Source organism: Agelaius tricolor, unplaced genomic scaffold (assembly GCF_023055355.1).
Source record: "Agelaius tricolor isolate 1412-34295 unplaced genomic scaffold, bAgeTri1.0.p SCAF_10, whole genome shotgun sequence".
Classification (NCBI taxonomy): domain Eukaryota; kingdom Metazoa; phylum Chordata; class Aves; order Passeriformes; family Icteridae; genus Agelaius; species Agelaius tricolor.
In genome coordinates, this window is record NW_027269270.1 from 17,697,557 (window position 1) to 17,717,775 (window position 20,219).

The window sequence follows — 20,219 nt, forward strand, 5'->3', positions numbered from 1 at the left end:
ACTACATATTAGTCTTAACTGGTGGCAACTCAGTTACATAAGGCTATACACCCAGCTGTACATAGCTCTTGCAGTTGACATGATTTGATGAACTAAAATGCCATCTATAATTTTTGTTAATAAGAAGTGAGAAATAAATTAATCATACTTACTGTTTAAAGTGTTCATATGTAATACAAAGTAATGGGATACACAGCAGTATATCTGATGAGCAGCTAAATACAAAGCCAAGAGGCAAAACACTTTGGAAATCTAATGATACTAATTATTCCTGGTGCTGTACTGAGTTGCTGGAAATTATTAAATGAATTGTCTTTAGAATGCTTAAACAGGTGTGTACTGTTTACAGGCTACATTTAAAGGCTGGATGGATATTATGTATGCAGCTATTGACTCAAGAGATGTAAGTACTGCAAATATTTTAAATTATCTTTTTTTCCCTGAGGTCTGTCTATCTACAAGTGTGTATTTATCCTAAATAAGCAAATATATCCATACAATAGAATGAAAAATGAGTATGAGATTCTGTGGTAACAAAATGTGGGCAACTGAATGCAAACTTCCAGGTGGTATCAGCAAGAGGTAGAATAGAAAAAAATATATTAATATAAGTGATAGGAATATTGTCCAAATACAAAATATTGGTGGCACTTGGTGCAAGGTTGCCATTTTTTTGGTTGAAATTTTCACATGAAGTCTTAGGACTCATATTTCTCCTTTTTTTCCCCTTAGGTGTTAGATCAACCCAAGTATGAAGACAACTTGTATATGTACTTGTATTTTGTCATCTTTATAATTTTTGGGTCTTTTTTCACCCTGAATTTGTTCATTGGTGTAATTATTGACAACTTCAATCAGCAAAAAAAGAAGATAAGTATTGTTTTATTTCTCTTCTAAAGATATTCTAAAATAATGCATATTTGCAGGTGTATAATATATGGAAAGGAGCCACATAACTTGTTCAAAATTGAAGCTGCAGTATGTTATGACAACATCATACCTGCAGTATTCATTAAAGTCATAAGATTTTTCATTTAGCGAATGGGACAGATCCTTCTTTTGTCAATTCCCAGTTTAGTCTTCCTCAAGTCATCTGCTTTTTCATGACTAAATTTCATGAAGTCTTCCTGCATGATCCAACCCCTTAATTATGTCCCTACATTAAAGCGCTCATAATTTCTTGGAGTTTTTTCCTTCTTATTTTTAGTTATTCTCTGAGCATACACAAAAAAAAGCTAGCTGAAAGATAATTACATCATGCAAGTAAAGAGGATGTTTTAATGATCCCAAGTATTCAAGTTCTACTTTGTGGCACTGAAAAATCTGAAACTCTGTAGAGCAGGAGTGGTTTGTAACTATTTCAGGACCTTTTTTTATCATTTCACAGTGCAGATGTAGATAATCTCACTGGTACAGATGGTCTGAGTAGGAAATGCTTGCCTTTAAAATTATTTTCTGTAAATAGATCAAGCAATGAAAGCTCAAAGACCAAAGTAGCTATGAATTAAAAGTTTTTTTTTAATTTACTGGACTGCATCACTTTCTTTGCATTTATGTTAATAATGACAAATACTAAGCAAGATTTCTGGATGCTGTACATGTAGAAATGGAGAGGTAAATGGTCCGGGAGCCTGTCCAGTTTATGGTCCATGCATTCCCACATCTTCAAGCTTCCCACACAGTCATCAACAAAGGGCTGTATCCAGTCCTATGTGTGCATTGGCATTCCTGGAATTAGATGTCTGCAAGTATCTCTTATCTTGGAAAAATTTTCCTCAAGATGTATGGGAAGTCTCATAGATTTTCCTTCAAGCTGTCTCTAACACAAGGTTACTATGGATTTTGATTAGAAATATGAAAGATCCATAATTCCTTCTTTTTCTTCACTGTCAGACTTCAAAGGCAGGTTCATGGTTTTGCTAAATAGAACACAGAACTAATCAAAATAAAAGATTTAAAAGAGAGCATTTTGCTGTTAATAGTACCAATCTTCAATCTTCAGCGAAGTTTCTCCAAAGGTTCTCTGATAATCCATCTTCTCAAGAACCTTGAAGACTTTGGGCCCCAATGCTAATGTGATTGCTAAACTAGAGATTCCTAAAGCACATTTCTATACTGACAACCTGATTTTGTCTTTTTCCTTTGTTTCGCTACAATCACAGTTCAGAAGTGACAGTATTGAGCAGCCCAGACTATCTGAATTTATCTCAAATACTCTTTACTGTATCTCTTACTATAAAAAAAAAGAGGTAATGGAAATGATATCTTGGAGTTCCCAGAAAATAACCATAAAAAGATGTTGCTTGCATATTTTTTTCTTGTTTTGAGCGCTGCAGTACTGGATGTCCAGATTTCTAGACTAAATGCTTAGATTGTAGACAGATGCATTTGATAGCTAAGAGATTTTTCCCAATTTAGACTTCTTGATTTTTGAATCACTCAGTTTTCTCAGCACTGCATATAAATGTGATTATAACCAGTTCTGATTTTATGTTTTTACTTTGGAGGTCAAGACATATTTATGACAGAAGAGCAGAAGAAATACTACAATGCAATGAAAAAGCTGGGATCCAAAAAACCACAAAAACCTATACCAAGACCAGGGGTAAAATTATTTATACACATCAGATGAATAGCTATTTACAAAGAGTTTTATTAATACAGGGAGAGTAGAAATATGCCAATTGAAAGTTGTCAGTAACCAGGGCATTAGTCAGCAGAAATGGAAAACAAAAATAAAACAAAAAAAGTTTTTCACTTACAACTATTTTATATATGAATATGCAACACAGGAGGCCAAAATAAGTTGTTGTATTTGAGTACTCAATTAGTAACTAGTGTACACTAGTTACAATTTTATTGAAGTCTTATAAGCTTTACCGCATGTGGTTTTTTACTTTCTTCTCACAGGAAATATAAATAAATTACAGTTTGTATTGGATGTTTCTTTTTTCTTTCTTCCTCAGAATAAATTCCAAGGAATGGTCTTTGATTTTGTGACACAGCAAGTATTTGACATCAGCATCATGATTCTTATTTGTCTTAACATGGTTACCATGATGGTAGAAACTGATGACCAGAGCGAAGAAATGGAAAATATTTTATACTGGATAAACCTCGTGTTCATTGTCCTTTTCACTGGAGAATGTGTTCTGAAATTAATTTCACTTCGCCATTACTACTTCACTATAGGCTGGAACATTTTTGATTTTGTGGTTGTCATTCTCTCTATAGTAGGTAAGTCTTGTTAATTAAACTAAAAGGAAGGTAAAATGAACAGGAGGTGAACTTTTACTTGAACAGAGCTATATGTTGAGCTTTTGCCATTGCAAGATTTACAGCCAAGTCATTCAACTTTACATTTTAATTTGTAATTTAGCTAAACCAACCATCAAAACTGTTATAATCATCCAACATTTATTGCACCTGCAAATATTAAGTATAACTGCTAAAACAGAAAGTATGCCAGTGTAATCTACAGAAAATCTTTAATTGCTACATAAAACTGCCAATTTTAAAACTGTGCTTCTAAATTTCTATTGTGATATGGAGATTAGGTGGTAATGTACCTTGGTTTTCTTTTCTTTTTTTTCTTTTTTAGGAATGTTTTTGGCTGAGATGATTGAGAAGTACTTTGTATCTCCCACACTATTCAGAGTCATCCGGCTTGCCAGGATCGGTCGAATCCTGCGCCTCATTAAAGGCGCTAAGGGAATCCGCACTCTGCTTTTTGCTTTGATGATGTCTCTTCCTGCTTTGTTCAACATTGGGCTGCTGCTCTTCCTGGTCATGTTCATCTATGCCATATTTGGCATGTCCAACTTTGCCTACGTCAAGAGGGAAGCTGGGATTGATGACATGTTCAACTTTGAAACGTTTGGCAACAGCATGATCTGCCTGTTCCAGATCACCACGTCCGCTGGCTGGGACGGTTTGCTCGCCCCAATTCTCAACAGTGGGGAGCCAGACTGTGACCCTAACAAGGCTCATCCAGGGAGCTCTGTGAAAGGTGACTGTGGCAACCCTTCTGTTGGGATTTTCTTCTTTGTCAGCTACATTATCATATCCTTTCTGGTAGTGGTGAACATGTACATTGCTGTGATTTTGGAGAACTTTGGTGTTGCTACAGAAGAAAGCGCTGAACCCTTGAGCGAGGATGACTTTGAGATGTTCTATGAAGTCTGGGAGAAGTTTGATCCTGATGCAACACAATTCATGGAATTTGAGAAATTGTCTGATTTTGCAGCAGCACTTGAGCCTCCTCTTCATCTACCCAAACCCAACAAAGTCCAGCTCATTGCAATGGATCTGCCCATGGTGAGCGGTGACAGAATTCACTGCCTTGACATCTTGTTTGCTTTCACAAAGCGTGTTTTGGGGGAAAGTGGGGAGATGGACGCCCTCAGAATACAGATGGAAGATCGGTTTATGGCATCCAATCCTTCTAAAGCTTCCTATGAACCAATTACGACTACATTGAAACGAAAGCAGGAGGAGGTGTCTGCTGTCATCATTCAGCGTGCTTACAGACGTCACCTCTTAAAACGAACAGTGAAACAAGCTTCCTTTATCTATAACAAAAATAAAACTGAAGGTGGGGCTGGTCAGGGTATGAAAGATGAAATCCTTATTGACAAGTTAAATGAAAACTCATTCACAGAGAAAACAGACATAACCGCATCAACAGCAGTTTGTCCGCCTTCTTATGATCGTGTAATGAGGCCAGTCAAAGAAAAGCATGAAAAGGAAGATAAAGATGGTCAGAAATAAGAGCAAATAGCAAGAAAAATCATATATGTGCAAAGTAGTTCATAGCCTGTAAGGATCGTGTGTTTGTGTCAACAGGACTCCTGAAGGAGGTCTATGCCAAACTGACAATTTTTACAAACATACTGTACATTAAAGGTCAGTGCCTATTAAAAGACAGTGACCCCTTGTCAGTGACTGTAACTGTGATAAGAAGAAACAACCTTGACAGGAGGTTACTGTTCTCACTACCAGCTGACACTGCTGAAAAGGAGAGAAAAATGGCTACACAGACTGTAGGGACCAGTTAAAGGGGTGTGAAACCAAGTACTTGTGTGTTTAGCATAAAACAATATGGTAACTCTATCCACTGTTTGCATTTCAACTGCCACATACTTCATATTTTTACAAAATCTGTGTTGGTGGATTCATCTTGTTTTTATTCATATGTTGTTTATTATATGTGACTATTTTTGTAAATGGGGCTTCTGTTGGGGAAGGGAATTAAGTACACCTTTACAGGTACAAGGGCCAGGTGTTCTATTATACAGCTAATATACACACAGAAATTATTTGCATGAAGGCATGCTGCACTTACAGATCATGCATGAAAATAACATTAAGTCACAAAGAACAACAGATTTTTTTAGCACAGTGTTTCTGGAAAGGAATAACAGACTTTGAGGTGCTTAATTAATGTATTCATGTTGTTTCATATTCAAACAAGTCTTAGTATGCCTGTAAAGTCCTCTACAACTCACAAAATTAGTAAATATGGTTTACTTTTTGCACAGACCATTAAGTTTCAGAAGGTGCAAACTTCTTCCTAGGTCTGGAGTCACAGATTTTGTCTTTGTCAAATGTCTTTCTGCATATGAATACGAAATGAATCTGCCTCAGCCCACCAAATTGATCAAAAAGAGCCCTCTATAAAGTTGTTCTGCTTTATCCTGCAGTATTGTTTAGCCATCTTCAGCTCTCAGTAAGGTTGATGTTGTACACGTAAACGAAAAGCCCTCTGCTATGTAAATAATTTTTAACCTGTGGTGCATGTTTGAGCAAACAGATAATGACTTTAGCACATTTATTGCATCAAATATGTACCACAATAAGTGTAGTGTGCAAGCATTCAACAGGTAAAATAATGTATTATCTACCATTATAGATAGTTTGGATGCAATCAGTGCATGTTTATATTGCCTATGCTGCTATTTCTTTGACTGTCCAGGATTCTTGAACATGGGAAGCCATACATCAGAGCTAAATAAAATAAACTACTCAAAAAGACCTCATTCCTCCATACCATTGAGCAATATTTTGCAGCTGTTTAGGAGCTTATTTGTTTTACATTTCTGAATTTTCAGTGAAAAGCATATAGTGTATATCCAAACTGTACAGATGTTGAAAACTACTAAAACTGTTGAAAATAATGTTAGGATTTTATAAGCAACTATAAATACTGTAAAAATCATTTTATTTTATTTTTCAGCATTATGTACATAAAACAAGAACTGAATTTTATCTTCAGGTTAATGTCACAACATTTTTGTTACTTTCAGTCCATAGCACTTTTTCACAGAAGAGCTCCAGAGAACAAGACATAACTAAGTGAATGAATAACTGTAGGATCTTATTTTTTACAGTATTTGCCAACATATAAATAATTTCTGCAAAATAAGTTCATAATTTGCTTCTAAAAAGCTAAGTTGTTTTTTTATTTTTGCAGATGGGAAAATGGTCTAAAGTTCAAATTGAATGTCTAAGCAGTGCCTGCATCATAAGTTTTCAGATACAACCTTTCTTTCAGAGAATCCTGAATCTTTTCTCATGTTTACTCACAGATTTTTTTTTCATTCATGCTGCACTAGAACAGTTCTAAATATTATCTAGGGTCCACAATATTTTTTCACAAAGAGAAAGTAGCAAAATTGTATAATCCAATCCATCAGGACATTTTATGTTTCTTACACAGGAAAATTAAATATAGATTACTTTTATTAAAATTATTGACTAAATCTGTATTAGTGAACTGCATGCAGGAAAATGCTATTACCCTAACTGAGGCTAAAGAACATTATTAATGCGTCAAAATAATAAAGATTACATTTTTTATTGTACGTTCCTTTTGTGTTTATTATCTGATATTAATATAAAGAAGGGGATGCTTTTAAACCACAGAATGAGAGAATACTGAAAACGTCTACAGCAGCTATACAGTTCTTCCATGTAGGAAAATCTTTGGGACTTGCTTGTTAGTCTCTAATTAGGAGTTTCTTACTTGAAGAGTGTTAGACAGTGAGCATGATGCCTCTGCATGTATCAGTAGCTCAGCCCTGAGTGACTCCATGCAGCAGCTCCATGCAGTGGGTGCACAGCCATCGATACCAGAGCTGCCCTCAGTGTGTCCCAGGAGGCTCTGAGCACTCACAGGAATGAGAACTGAGCGTTCAAGAGTTTACAAAGACAAAATGAGGGCAGAAAATAGGACTAGATCCATGACATTCCCCAGCTTGGGTTGAGAGTCAGTTTATTCTTGCTGGGTGCTGTTCACAAAACAGGCTACGGAGCATCTCTCATGTGAGTGCATTTCTGAAAAAGAGGAAATGGTGAAATAGTGTTGGAATGAATAAATCATTGGTCTTTTCCTCAGGAATTTTAAAAATCACTCTGGAAGCACCTCATTCCTAGAAGCAACCAGGTACCAATAGGGGAAAACCAAATGAATCTGGAAAGTGGGCCCGTTCCTTTATCAATTGCTTCAGTGAATTTCTCAAAATATTAATTTTACATGTTTGCATAATTTTATATTGCATTTCCCTACAACTTATAATGAAAACAATCATAGATGAATACTGAACTTCGCATTAAATAAGTTGATGAACAGCTGTAGTCTGTATGCTTGCTTAGTGGCTAATGCAGAAATAAAATTTCATAGCCTTTTCCCTGAAATTCATCAACAATTTTTCAAGGGAGGGAACTTTTTCTCTGTAAAATTGTTGTGAAATACATTATGAAAAAAGAGGTCTACAGCTTTGATTCAAAATACCTAAGTATCAAAATGAAAAGATAAGTATTTTCAGATTAATATATGGACAGAATATGTCTTAAATAGTTACCTTAAAAAGTATGTAAAAAATCCCAATTTGTTTCTCATACCTCTAATAGATTTTAAATATTACAGAATCCTAAATGGTGCTTCAAAACAAAACAAGCAGAGCTTAAACACAGCAGGAAAAACAGAGGATTTTCTTGGCCAACAAGGAAAGGCAAGAATGCTCACTGCATAGTGCTTCTTTGGCACCTTCCTGATGGAATGAGAGTTTGTGATACCTTCCTGATAGGATGAGAACTTGTGACAAAGGAACTGCACGTGTAATGGACTTGCTAGGAAAGGTCACTCTGAGCACCCTCTGCCAGAAGAGCCGAGCCAGGCTTCTCCTACAAACTCCGCACAGGCTGGGTTCCGCTCCTTGTCCCTGGTGTCATCACTGCCGGCTTTCCTGGTGGACAGACTGTGCTCCCATTCCAAAGGAATGCTCTTTAGCAACCTCTGTTTCTGGTGTCTAGAAATTACGGCTGAGGGTGCTTTCACCTCCAGAGGAAAACCCTAATTTTACTAGTCTTTGCAACTCTAACCTTCCAGGAGGAACGAAACGGGGGGTGGGTGTTTCTCTCTCTGATTTCACCTTATTGCTATTGTATTTCTAAGAGAAGTGCCACATAACTTGAAGTGCTCAGTTACACTATGAAACGTATGGAATGTAGGCCGCTTAGTCCTACGTTCAGCCAAGAAAAGCAAGGAAACCGACACATTCCCAAAGCTTCCGTTCGGCATCCCGGCTGCGAGCGCTCCCGAGGCACGGCCGCCTGCCCGCCGGCAGGGGGCGCCAAGGCGCCGGCAGCCTCCCGCCCGCTGGCTCGGGCCCGGCCCGCGGCTCCCGCCCGCCGCCTTCCAGGAGTTTCTCTTCCCGTGTCTCTCCCGCCTCCTTCCTGCCCAAACCAATGGCAGGGCGCCGTCCTCACCCTTCCGGAGCCCCCCCGCAGTGGCGTCGGGTAGCGACGATGGACGCCGACGTGCAGCAGGTGGGCGCCACCGCCGTCCCGGCCCGGCGGAGGGAGCGGCTGGAAGGAGGGAGGGATGGGAGCGGCCGGGGGTGCCGGGCGGGACTGCGGGCGGCCGGGACGGGGCGGTGGGCGCGGTGTGCCCGGGGCCGTCCCGGGGCGAAGCGTTGGCACCGGTGACCCGCGGCCGCTTCCCCGCAGGCGCTGCTCAATTACTACTGCCAGGAGGGGCTGTTCCAGCACGCCCGGGCCGCGGCGGACGAGGCGCTGGCGCGGCTGGGCGCGGAGCCCGTGCTCCTCTTCTACCGGGCCTACGGCGCGCTGAGGGCAGGTAACGGGGCGGGCCGCTCCTTCCGCAACGCTGGGCTTCCTCGGCTCGCCTCCCAAAACTTAGCCCTTAGTCCGCAGGGAAAAGCGGTGCTGGGGAGTCTGAATGTGTGCCTTGTTGAGTGAGTTACCCCTGTGTTATCATCTGTCTCCGCTCCTCCCCAGTTTGAATGAAAGCGATCTAGACAGCATCGTATCAAAGTGAGAAATAACAAATACTTTTCTTTTTCATGGTTTCATGACCATGGGTCAGGTAAATGGGTTCCTTGAAAGGAATTTGAGCCCTGCCCAAACTCATATTGCATTTGATTGGAAACTCACTAGTGTCTCCCAGCTAACAGTTCTTCCCTTCAAAGCAGCTGTGTTAGTTTTGTTGATCCTCTGTCCCAGGGAAACTGACAGCTAATACCTAGTGGGGGGATCTTTGTGTAAATTATACTGTTCTGAAGAGTTTATTTAGCAACATGTTTATTCGAAGGATGTCAGAAATATTAACAAGTAACCCAACATGGGGAGGGCTGAGACAAGTCTATGAAGGTGTACTGGTTTTGAGAGAGTTTATCTATTCCCAAACTCCCAGATGTTTTTATGTAAGAATCTTGTCATTTTTCAAGATACTGCCTATTTTGCTAATATTTAATATTCACACAAGTAAGGGAAAAAATACTAGTTATGTAAAGAAACAGGAGCAAAAAGAGCTGCTCAATGCCCTCTATAAAACAATAAATATTATTTTCATCTTTCTGACAGTTGGCAGAATTAGCACAGAATAGTTGGCATAATTCAAGTTCTTTGCAATGAGATGCTATTTTCTTTCCTGTGTCTGTTTGAAAGACTTGCACAAACAAGTTAAAGTGGTTATATGCATAAGGAACAAAAGCATGGAAGAAAAAATAGAAGAGAAAATTTAAGTCAGATTGATGTTTGATGATTATACTCTTTGTCTTGGAAAGTGTGATAGCTTATTCTGTGCTTTTTTTAACTAGGTGATGTCCAAGAAAGTATTCGACAGTTGGAGTCTATTAAAAACAAACCAGAGGTGTCACTTTGTACAATGATGGCTCTGATTTATGCCCATAAAAAGAGCCCTAATCCAGGTATGCCTGTTAAGACATTCTGGTTCATGTTTTAGACAGCTCTGTGTGAAAGCTTGAGGGTTGCAGGCTAATTCTGCCTAAGTTGAAAAGGTTTACTCTGGCTTTGCATTTGACATAGGATCTATTACTGAATTAAGTGATGCTTACCAAGATTGTAGACAAAAATACCAAACCACTAAACTCTGAAGCATAAGAGTGCATGTTAAAATAAAACACACACACACACACACACAATCTTACTTATTCACTGTGATGAAGAAACTTTGAAGAAAAAAAAAAAATTGAATCAAGCTTCTTGTGATTGCTCTTCACTCATGTCTGATATTTGTAGTTTTGAGTAGAACTGCAACTTGAAAAGTCTTTAAAGCCATGCCATTTCTATCTTTTAAATTATTCCGACCATACAGATGGAGAAAATAATATTGCAAGTTTCGCTATTCCCTTTTCCAACCTAAAAGCTGGAATTATTTTGTTAGGAATTACATTCTCAAAATAAGAGTTGGCTTATCAGGTACATTGAGTGGTTGTTAAACTATTGCTGTAGTATCTTTCTCACTATGGAGATTTATAGCTGCTGCTGACAGTTTGTTAAACAATTTAATGTGTAACAACTCTGACTAATGGCATTACTCTAATTCAAGTCCCTGAGGATTAATATTGCAGGACAGCAAAATTATTGTGGATCTCAAGACTCTCTGAGAGTGAGAGCCTTTCCCTCATTTATTAGGTGGGTCACCATTGTCACAGCAGGAGATCAGGTTGGCCAGGCAGCTTCTGCCTTTCCCAGTGCCTGGCGGGGTCTGATCCCCTGGATGTCCTGATCCCCTGAGTGTTGCTGTGTGATGGCACTCAGTAACCTGACCCATGACCTTCCCTGACACCAGGGTCCGTTTCATAGGCCTGTAGTTTCCCAGATCTTCCTTCCTGCCCTTCTGGATGGACATCAGGTTGGCTAACCACCAGTCATCTGGGACTTGCCCACTTCTGGGACCTCCCCATCAACAGTGTTGTTGGGAACTCTTCTGCCTTTTCCATCTGCACCTGCTAAATATTACTGATTGGGTGGGGCTGTCTGCATGTTTATCAATGTACAGTACAGAAACAGTGTTGATCTGGAAGCCCTTGGCTTACATGCTGTTCTTTTATAATATTTTGAGAGGCTGTCAACAAGAGCTGTGTACAAAACCTTTTCAGATCGAGATGCTATTGTGGAGCTGGATGCAAGACTGAAGGAACAGCGTAAAGCAGCAGGACAGCAGGCTCTGTACTATGCTGGCTTGTTCTTGTGGCATCTTGGTCGTGAGGACAAGGCCCGTGAATACGTTGATAGAATGATCAGAGTTTCTGGTGGTGGTAAAGAGGTAACTGGTTCTTACCTTTCTGTAATGTAAAAGATTATTAGGACAATGCATACTCTAAAGCTAGACTTATGGCATTAATGCTGTTTGGAGGTTATCCTGAACTATTTTGTGTTCTAGTACTTTCCTTCTTAACTGTCATAAATTCATTTGACACAACTGAGTAAATTCCCATAATTTATTTTTTTTGTTAACTAATATTAATTTTCAGTTAGTAAATAATAATGACTTAATTAAAATAAATCAGTAAATGGAAATAATATGCACTTAAGCCAGTATTGCTACTTGCTACCAAGCCTCATAATTCCTAGCAAAAAAATAAGCATGATAGTCTCGCTAGAGGGAGACATCTGGATCTGAAGGCTCAAAAATACCCAGAGGATTGGGGATATAAATTGTTAGCTGTTGTAAAAAGCAAAATTTGCCTAGGGTTTCTCTGAAATAAGTGGTATATATAGCATTGTCTTTCGCACTTATATACAGACATTACAATTCATTAAAATCTTGAATCTCTAAAGAGATTTCTGAAAACTTACGATTTTATTTTTTTAAAGGATATATCAGCTTCAGTTCAAGGAGAGAAACATAAAAAAATTGAGTTACTTTTTGTAGTTAAACATCTTTGAGGCAGAGCTGTTAACATTGAATGCATTATTTTAGTAATATCAAACAAAAATGTTCTGCTGTATGGTTCAGTACTTGTTCAATTGTAATTTATAGTTTTATGTTTGATCTATTACATGAGCTAGAAATCTGCAACTATTCTTCTAAACATTCGTTTCTGAAAGTATGATTTAAGTAATGGCTTAGCTTTCCAGCTAACAGTGGTTAATGATTTAAATTGGTAGTTATTTTAAATAAGAACTGATCTATCGGCTAATTTATACTAATGTAGAAATAACTTATATTAATGACGAAGTAATTAAGGACATCACAAAGCAATAATATGGTACTTCCTAAAAAGACTAAGGACTAGGTCCTTTTGGTGAAATGACTAGGTCATTTTGGTGAAATAGTGGTATTTATGACTTTACTCATTGAAACAATCGTAGTTTGATTTTGTTTGCTTGTTTTAATTCTTAGGAAATATTATTTGGGTATCATGCTTAGTGTGAAATATTTCCAGCTGAAGTTTTTAAAAATATTCAAAGTAATTATTTTTTACAGACACGTGCATAGAAAAGAAAAAGTACATTAGTATTTAAATATATAGAATTTTTTTTAGAAGTTCGCTTATGATTAGCTCTTTTTCTAGTTTGGTAATATGAAATTATGTTTAAATGTTTACATCTGATTTTTTGGGAGGTGGTTCAGAGTCTTTAAACTTGGTGAAATATGATTTGTTTAGTATACACTTATTTTGATAGGATAGTTTATGTATTCCTTGTGTGGAAGTACAACACCTGCCTTTTTAAAAAAAAAATGCTGGAGTATATAAAGTTCAGTCTCGACTGCATAACAAAATCATGACCCTGATTGTTAGCAATTACAAAATATGGCTCTTCTACTAACCTTTGACTTTAAATACACTTCAAAATAGATTTTATTTAGTTAAGTTATAATTAATGTTTGGAACACATAAGAGAAATTTCATTTATTATAAGTAGTAAGTTCTGCAGTGAGAAGACACACTTTGACTTTTAATTGTTGTGGTGTTCTTTCTAATAATACTTTTGAAGATTTGAAAAATGTCAAGAGTTTTTCCTTGCACATAAAAGATCTTTTAAATCAGAAAGTAGAAGAAAAACGTCAAGTTTCTCCCTTTTTGCAGCACTGTTTTGTTTCTCAGTGTCTCACATAAACAAAATATTAAGGAGACGTTGTACTGAAATATTTGCAGAAAATATTCTGTCTAATGTGGTCATGTTTGTGAAGTTTTGTTCTGACTGCTGAGCGTGTTGGACTTGTTAGGTGCCATTGGTGTTTTTTTCTAATTCTGTCAGTAAATATACTATTTGGTTAATTTAACTCTGGAATAAATTAACCAAGTGTTAGATTATGCTAAAGACTGGTTATAATTATGCCTCTGAAGCAGTTAAGATAGATACTTTAAGTCCCCTATTTAGGTTATTTCTGCTTTTTGTGTAATTTTCTATTACCTAGTTAGCAAAGAATTCCAATTTGTATTTTGTTAACAGGGGTTAATTTTGAAAGCATGGCTTGATCTCACCTGTGGGAAAGAAACTCACATTAAAAAAGCTCTGAGATACTTTGATGAAGCACTGCAGGAAGGCAATGATGTTTTTGCACTGCTTGGTAAAGTAAGTTTACTTCACTGTTTTAACTCTTCCTAAATGTCATCTTAGTCTTGTAGATTGGAGAGATGCTGACAAGAGTAGTGCATAATGAGCTTGTCCAAGGAACAGAGATACAGTTCAGACCCTGTAGATACTTTCAGGTTCTTTAGACACCAGTGTGAAAAGAAAGGTATAGTAAAATTCAGTCACTCTAAAGGTGTACTGTTGTTATGATTTTGCTATGCACACGAGAAAACCTTTCTCTTTATATGTATAAAATGAGTTTCAAATCACTTGAAAATGTAAAAGTGTGTAGTCTCTTCCTTTTTGCATGGGGCCACCTATGTACATTACAGAGTTGCTGTCTGCCAAAATGCAATATTTAAACACTGTAGTGTGATTTTTTTTTAATGTTGTGAACACTCTTTTAAAGTTCTCATTAGTCTATTTCGTGTGTTCGTATGTGTTCATGTAATCATCAATGATTATATTTCATTAAAGGAGTGGCATGAATTGTTTTCTTTACACATCGCAGACATTGTTACTCATTAACATGATGTTTGTTTAGTATTCCAAAGCTAAATGCAGAAAAAATTCTTCAATGAATATTAGAAGACTGAAGTTCAGGAGAGTGTGCACAATGGTATTTGGTTAGATGTGTGTGCTTGGCTGCATGTGGACCATTGAATTAGATTAAGAGTATATGTCAAATGTAGTTACTTACTAATTAGGGTTTAGACAGACATGAATCTCACTGGGGCTTAAAAAATGAACTCTCAAAATCTACTGTGTTTGCATAATTTCTGTCTTAAAAAGATGAACTACAACAGCACACATACAGTCACCTGGAATATGGTAAGTAAATTCAAAGCATCAAAGCAAAACAGGGTTTAAATCCTAAATTTATTTCTACTGGAATTAATTTAAACCTCCGATTTTTGACTTCTGAAAGTTTTGTATTTGGAATACCCTGTAAATCGCATTACAGTTAGAAAATTGTTAATTCTGGCAACAACAGTAGTTACCTGCTGAGCATGGGTTTTTGCATGGTACATGCCTCAGAGCTTGAATAAATGTTTCATCAGTGGGTTATGTTAAATATCCTAAAATTGTGGGATACTTCATACAAAGATACTTGAAACCTAATGAAGCAGTTTTATTCTTTAGCTATGTCTGTCTTTTTCTTGCTTGCAACTGACAAGCAAGTTGTCAATACTGCAGTTACCTTTGTGACAGAGCACCTACCACACACACCAGGCTTTACACATCATCCTTTGCTATTTGATTGTTGCACTGTGTCTAGTTGTGATGGATAGGTAAATCAGGAAAGACTGCTTTCTCTAGTTCTTTTTCCTGGTTTCTGTATGAAAGAATTTCTGAATCTTCTCACCTGTGTGAATGTACAGGCTCTTGATATGGCTTCTCTTCCTTCCATTAGGCGCAATATTTTGAGGTCCGACAGAATTACTCAGGAGCTCTGGATATTGTGAACCAGATAATTGCAAACTTCCCAAACTTCATTCCTGCTTTCATAAAGAAAATGAAGCTACAACTTGCCTTGCAGGACTGGGAGCAGACAATTGAAACAGCACATAGGTTGAGTATGAAGTAGCACACCACTAAGTTCTTTTCTTGCCATGTTTACACCCAAAGGACACTGAAACAAAAGTAGATAGGTTTTCATTCATTGTTAATGAATCTGCATTAGTTGCATCAGTTTTTTAAAAATAAATTTCAAGTAAATAAAGTTTTATTAGAAACCAGCCTTGCAATTCTGTGAGGATGCTACATCAATATGTGAATCCATTCTGGATGGAAGAGGATCTTTCTTGAGATAGGCATGAAATAAGATCTGTGCTTTCAGTTGAGATACATGATCTAAAATGGCTGTAAAATACAAGTTTTCCTATTCCTGTTTTAGGATAAAATAGATGATTAAGTGTTTGGTTGGTTTCTTTACATTCACCTTTTGTTTGGTTTTAGACTATTGCAGAAAGATCCCCTCAATTTAGAAGCCATAAGAATGGAGGCCCTGCATCATCTGTGCAGGGGAGGAAATATATCTGAGGTGAGTCTTTTTATTAGCAGAATGGTGAGCACAACATAATGCATGTGGCATCTAGTCCCTACAAAGGCTGTCTTCTTTATGTATTCTCCTCATACACTTTGGCTGGTCCTGCGCTGCCCTAATCTGCAGGAGATACGTTAATTCACCTGTTCTCATTTGAGTGGCTACTCTAGGTTATTGCTGGGGTGTTTTCTGGATGCAAAGGAAAAGATTTTTATTTTTAACCTTCATCTTTCCAGAGAACAGGTGTCGAGCCAAACAGAAATCTGATCTGGACACCTGACTGAATCACATTGATTTGAATCATCAAAGTGATCTTTTTTGTATAAATTCTCTTTTGATAAATTCATGCGTTATTGTAAGCCTTTCATTATTTTTAAATATTTTATTAATTGAAATAAGGGAAATTATGAGGTCTTGTAGTGATAGATTTTTGGAAGCAGGTCATAGTTTTTACACCAGTGTTTTTTGTTCACAATTTTTTCACAATTATTGTGGGGTTTTTTCAGCTCTAAGCATTCTACGCTATTTTTCCTTCTATTCCCAAGATCCATTTTCTTGCACAGGAGTATACACATGTATTTTGTATGTACAGCACTTGTGCCATTTTTCAAGAAGTTCTAAAATAGCTGATCTAAATTGTCACCAAAAATTCATTCTGTATTTTTTCTCATGCAAAAACTAGTAAAATTTAGGTGGAAAGATAGCAAAAAAGAAAGTATTTTCATTGTGTTGGAGGTATTTTCAAGTTGTAGAAGACAAGGTATTTATGTTGCTTAACACATTTTCAGTTATTGCAAAGAACTCAGTCGTTAGCCTCCTTACAATCAAATTTAAGTCTTGTGCACAATCATGGGAAATACGAAGTAGTAAGAATTGCTGAGTCCAGTTGAAGGCATCCAGGAAGGAACCTTGCTGGACATAGTAGATTGTTAACTAAAGATTCTGGAGTGAAATGTCACATGTGACTAAGAGCTATGTCTAGGGATAAATTTCAAGGCCTGTTAGATTTACACATTTCATATTAAAAAACCCTGAGCACCTTATTATTGTATGTCCAGAAAATCCTCTTAGATGTTTTGAAGAACTTGGGTTAAAATTGTGAGCACTTGGAAGTGCTTTGCTTTTGAGCACGTGTGTCTGTATCACACTGAAACCCGAACAGGATTCACAGATCAGATTCCTCAGACTACCTTGCTTTGTGGGACTCCTCTGTTATACCAGACTTAGCCCAAGCCTTTCACCTTTTTAGAGCATGGATAAAGGACACATGGTTTGCTTTATTGTCACGTTACTATTCCAAAGTATTTGCATAGGAATTCTCAAGTCTAACTCCTCAGCCTGAAAACCTCAGAATTTACATTTCAAGATATTAGCACATAGTAAAAATGTGAGCAGTTTATAGTGAAAACTGTTTGATTGTCCTAATTTGTTAATTCTTTCTATTACTTATTATATTATTCCTTTTTCTCCAAGGCTTCAGCAAGACTGGGAGACCTGATTAAAGCACTGGATAGATTAGAACCACGTAATTCTGAACTATTCTGTAAAATGGCTTTAGCTTTCAGTAGAACAGTGAGTATGCTTTTTTTTTTTCCCTTAAGCAGCATACAGCTGTCTATATATCCTGGTTTTCTTCTATTTTTTGGTAGCAGATATTAAATATCTGCTAAAAAGTAGAAAATTTTGGACAGTTGAAATAGATTAACTCATGTAGCCTAGGTAACCATATTTTTCAAGTCTTATATTTAGCATGAATTACAATGTTTAAGCCATCTCATTCCAAAAATGGTTTTACTCCTTGCTTTTAAGTGAGGAACAGTGAAAATACACTCAAATGTTCACCAACCATCTTCTTACTGTACAAAACTGACAAGGTTAATCATGTAACCTTGAAAGTGAAGGTTTCTTTAATCTGTGTCTTTATCAAAAGTTGCTATAAAGAAGCACTCAAAGCAACTATTAGTTATTGTATGGTATTGTATATTTATGTTTGAATCCATCCCACATTAATGTCACAGTTTTTATAGAATTACTGCAGGCTAATTTATTCTTACATGAAATGATGTTGTCTCTACTGCTCTGGCTATATTCAGTGTGTTTGTCTAATTGAATCCAAAACCTAAGAAAAGCTTAAGGCTTAAAGATTGTTCTTACCATTAGTGTGGCCGGAACCAGCTCATCCTTCAGCATACACAAACCTTGGTACAAAGAGCATTTGATTTGGCATCTGACAATGCAGAATTTGCTACTGAACTTGGCTACCAAATGATTTTACAAGGGAAAGTGAAAGAAGCTCAAAAATGGTACAAGACTGCTATGACACTTGATGAAACAAGTGTTTCTGCACTAACTGGTAAGTTCTTACATTTCCTTTTAGTTTTTGCTAGACAATGTTTTTTGTCCAAATTTTCCAATTAATGGTACTAGGAAAATCCAAAACTGTTAGAACAGGAGCACTGGGTTGTTTTCTCAGATTCATTGTGTGCTTTCTTCCTTGTGGCAACAGCGTCTTCTTACTGAATATGTCATTTGGTCTTGCTTATTAAAAGATTAATCTTTTCTGTTCTAAATTAGAGCTCTCAAAGTAATAATAGGAACAGACATTTTGCTGTATTTTACTGACTTTATTATTTAATTTCTATAGTACCAAAGAACTAGAGAACTCTTAGCCATTACAAAGATAAGAAACTCAATGGCATGATGGAACAAGCTGTCCATGTCCTTGTTTTGTCCAAATTAGCTTGAAAAACATAATCAAGTCAAAGCATCATACTTTAGATATGTGTGTTGCATCCAAAAAACTCCCACTCTATAGCAAGTCTCATATGTATCAAGAAAATGGAGAATAAATGCGTCATATTTGCCTGTCAGATTTTTCCCTGTATTTTTATCCTCCTTAACTGTGCCATGGCCTTAAACAGTATTAAAAACTTTAGATTGCAGGAATGGTTTGTGTGTGTGCTTGAGGTTGTTTTCCTTCTTGTACTTGTTCTGAATTTAGAAGCCAGACTTTATGGTGTTTCTGCTTAGTCTAGAACCAGTTGAAGATTTACCATTTCAAACTGCTATGTAGCATATTAATGTATCAATCATGTATCACCTACCCTAGGTTTTTCTGAGTATGTAAAATTGGCATTACCCTAAGTCTTGATCTATTCTTTCTAAGTCTTGATCCATTCTTTCTTTTCCTGTCACTGCTTTATGAAAAGATTGAGGAGAGGAAAAGTTAGTTCTGGAAAAGGAAGCATGTGCTTGACTAGGAGGATGAATTGGCAATAAAGTCTTTCCATGTGTTACAGGAATTATCCGTTGCCAGCTAATACAAGGGCAATTAGAAGATGCAGAGCATCAGCTGGAGTTTCTTAATGAAATTCAGCAGTCCATTGGGAAATCTGGGGTAGGAGGCATCTTTCTTTACTGAGATACTTTGATTACAATCTGAACTGTGGCCTTCTAACTGTTACACCTTCTATATTTCAGTCACTTGAGTAGAGCATTCTTAATGGAGTACTGTTAAGTCTAAGTTTCAGTTTCTCTTTTTATTTAAGTCAATGTGTTGTTTAACTTGGCAACCAGGCTGTTTGCTTGCAGAGCAAAAACATCACTTTCTAGCTGTGTTTTTTCTCTGAACATAATTTTGATATGTCAGGGAGGGACAAATATTAATTATTTCCAGGATTTTGTGATCAGACAAATGTAAAGGTTCGTGCACAAATTAAAGGAATTAATTGATAGAATAATCATCGTGTCCTTTACAACATGCTAAGTGTCTTAAGAGTATCCTTAAATACAAAGAAGAAATGGCTAACATTAATAATTTTGTAGTATTACATGAGTAACAGATGAATGTATCTGGAATATGCAGAATGTTTGAGGGTTTGTATTTGTTTTTTCTTTTCTGTAGGAATTATCTTTCCTGCATGCAGTCCTAGCTATGAAAAAACATAAGAGACAAGAAGACGTTTTTGCTTTATTGAACGATGTTCTGGATACTCACTTTTCATCTTTGCATGGATTTCCTCTTGGTGTCGAATATTTTGAAAAACTAAACCCTGATTTCTTGCTAGAAATTATTAGAGAATATCTTAATTTTTGTCCAGCACAGGTAAGTACCTATAGATTGCATCTGTCTAAGAATGGGAATTTTTCATTTTGAGAACAGTTAATCATGAAGCAAAAAATTAGAAAATTTTCCTTTTAAAATGTGAATTTATTTGAAGTAAGAATATGTTTTGGGATATTACACCACTTTTTAGTCAAAGTAATGATGAAAATACACATTTTGTGAAGCGAGCAAGTGGCAGTAATGACACCTGAGGAA

The 20,219-nt window shown here is 36.8% G+C and overlaps 2 protein-coding genes across 8 annotated transcripts in view; both read left to right on the forward strand.

The window, feature by feature from the left end:
• LOC139593719 (sodium channel protein type 1 subunit alpha) overlaps positions 1 to 6,863 on the forward strand; it is an 89,550-nt gene extending 82,687 nt beyond the window's left edge. For all 5 annotated transcript variants that reach the window (XM_071434984.1, XM_071434983.1, XM_071434988.1 and 2 more), the window contains 5 exons: positions 350 to 403; positions 733 to 870; positions 2,501 to 2,605; positions 2,967 to 3,237; positions 3,602 to 6,863. In XM_071434984.1, the coding sequence (XP_071291085.1) occupies positions 350 to 403; positions 733 to 870; positions 2,501 to 2,605; positions 2,967 to 3,237; positions 3,602 to 4,770 (1,737 nt within the window). In that variant the 3' untranslated portion in view covers positions 4,771 to 6,863. The remainder of the gene's footprint in view (positions 1 to 349; positions 404 to 732; positions 871 to 2,500; positions 2,606 to 2,966; positions 3,238 to 3,601) is intronic.
• Positions 6,864 to 8,677: 1,814 nt separating this feature from the next.
• The window catches only part of TTC21B (tetratricopeptide repeat domain 21B), a 34,167-nt gene continuing 22,625 nt past the window's right edge, over positions 8,678 to 20,219 (forward strand). The window contains exons 1-11 of one of the 3 annotated variants that reach the window (XM_071434996.1): positions 8,678 to 8,829; positions 9,010 to 9,139; positions 10,122 to 10,232; positions 11,427 to 11,593; positions 13,729 to 13,851; positions 15,266 to 15,423; positions 15,811 to 15,895; positions 17,372 to 17,470; positions 18,059 to 18,251; positions 19,198 to 19,295; positions 19,803 to 20,003. In XM_071434996.1, the coding sequence (XP_071291097.1) occupies positions 8,749 to 8,829; positions 9,010 to 9,139; positions 10,122 to 10,232; positions 11,427 to 11,593; positions 13,729 to 13,851; positions 15,266 to 15,423; positions 15,811 to 15,895; positions 17,372 to 17,470; positions 18,059 to 18,251; positions 19,198 to 19,295; positions 19,803 to 20,003 (1,446 nt within the window). In that variant the 5' untranslated portion in view covers positions 8,678 to 8,748. The remainder of the gene's footprint in view (positions 8,830 to 9,009; positions 9,140 to 10,121; positions 10,233 to 11,426; positions 11,594 to 13,728; positions 13,852 to 15,265; positions 15,424 to 15,810; positions 15,896 to 17,371; positions 17,471 to 18,058; positions 18,252 to 19,197; positions 19,296 to 19,802; positions 20,004 to 20,219) is intronic. The other 2 variants (XM_071434993.1, XM_071434994.1) reach the window with 2 other exon arrangements.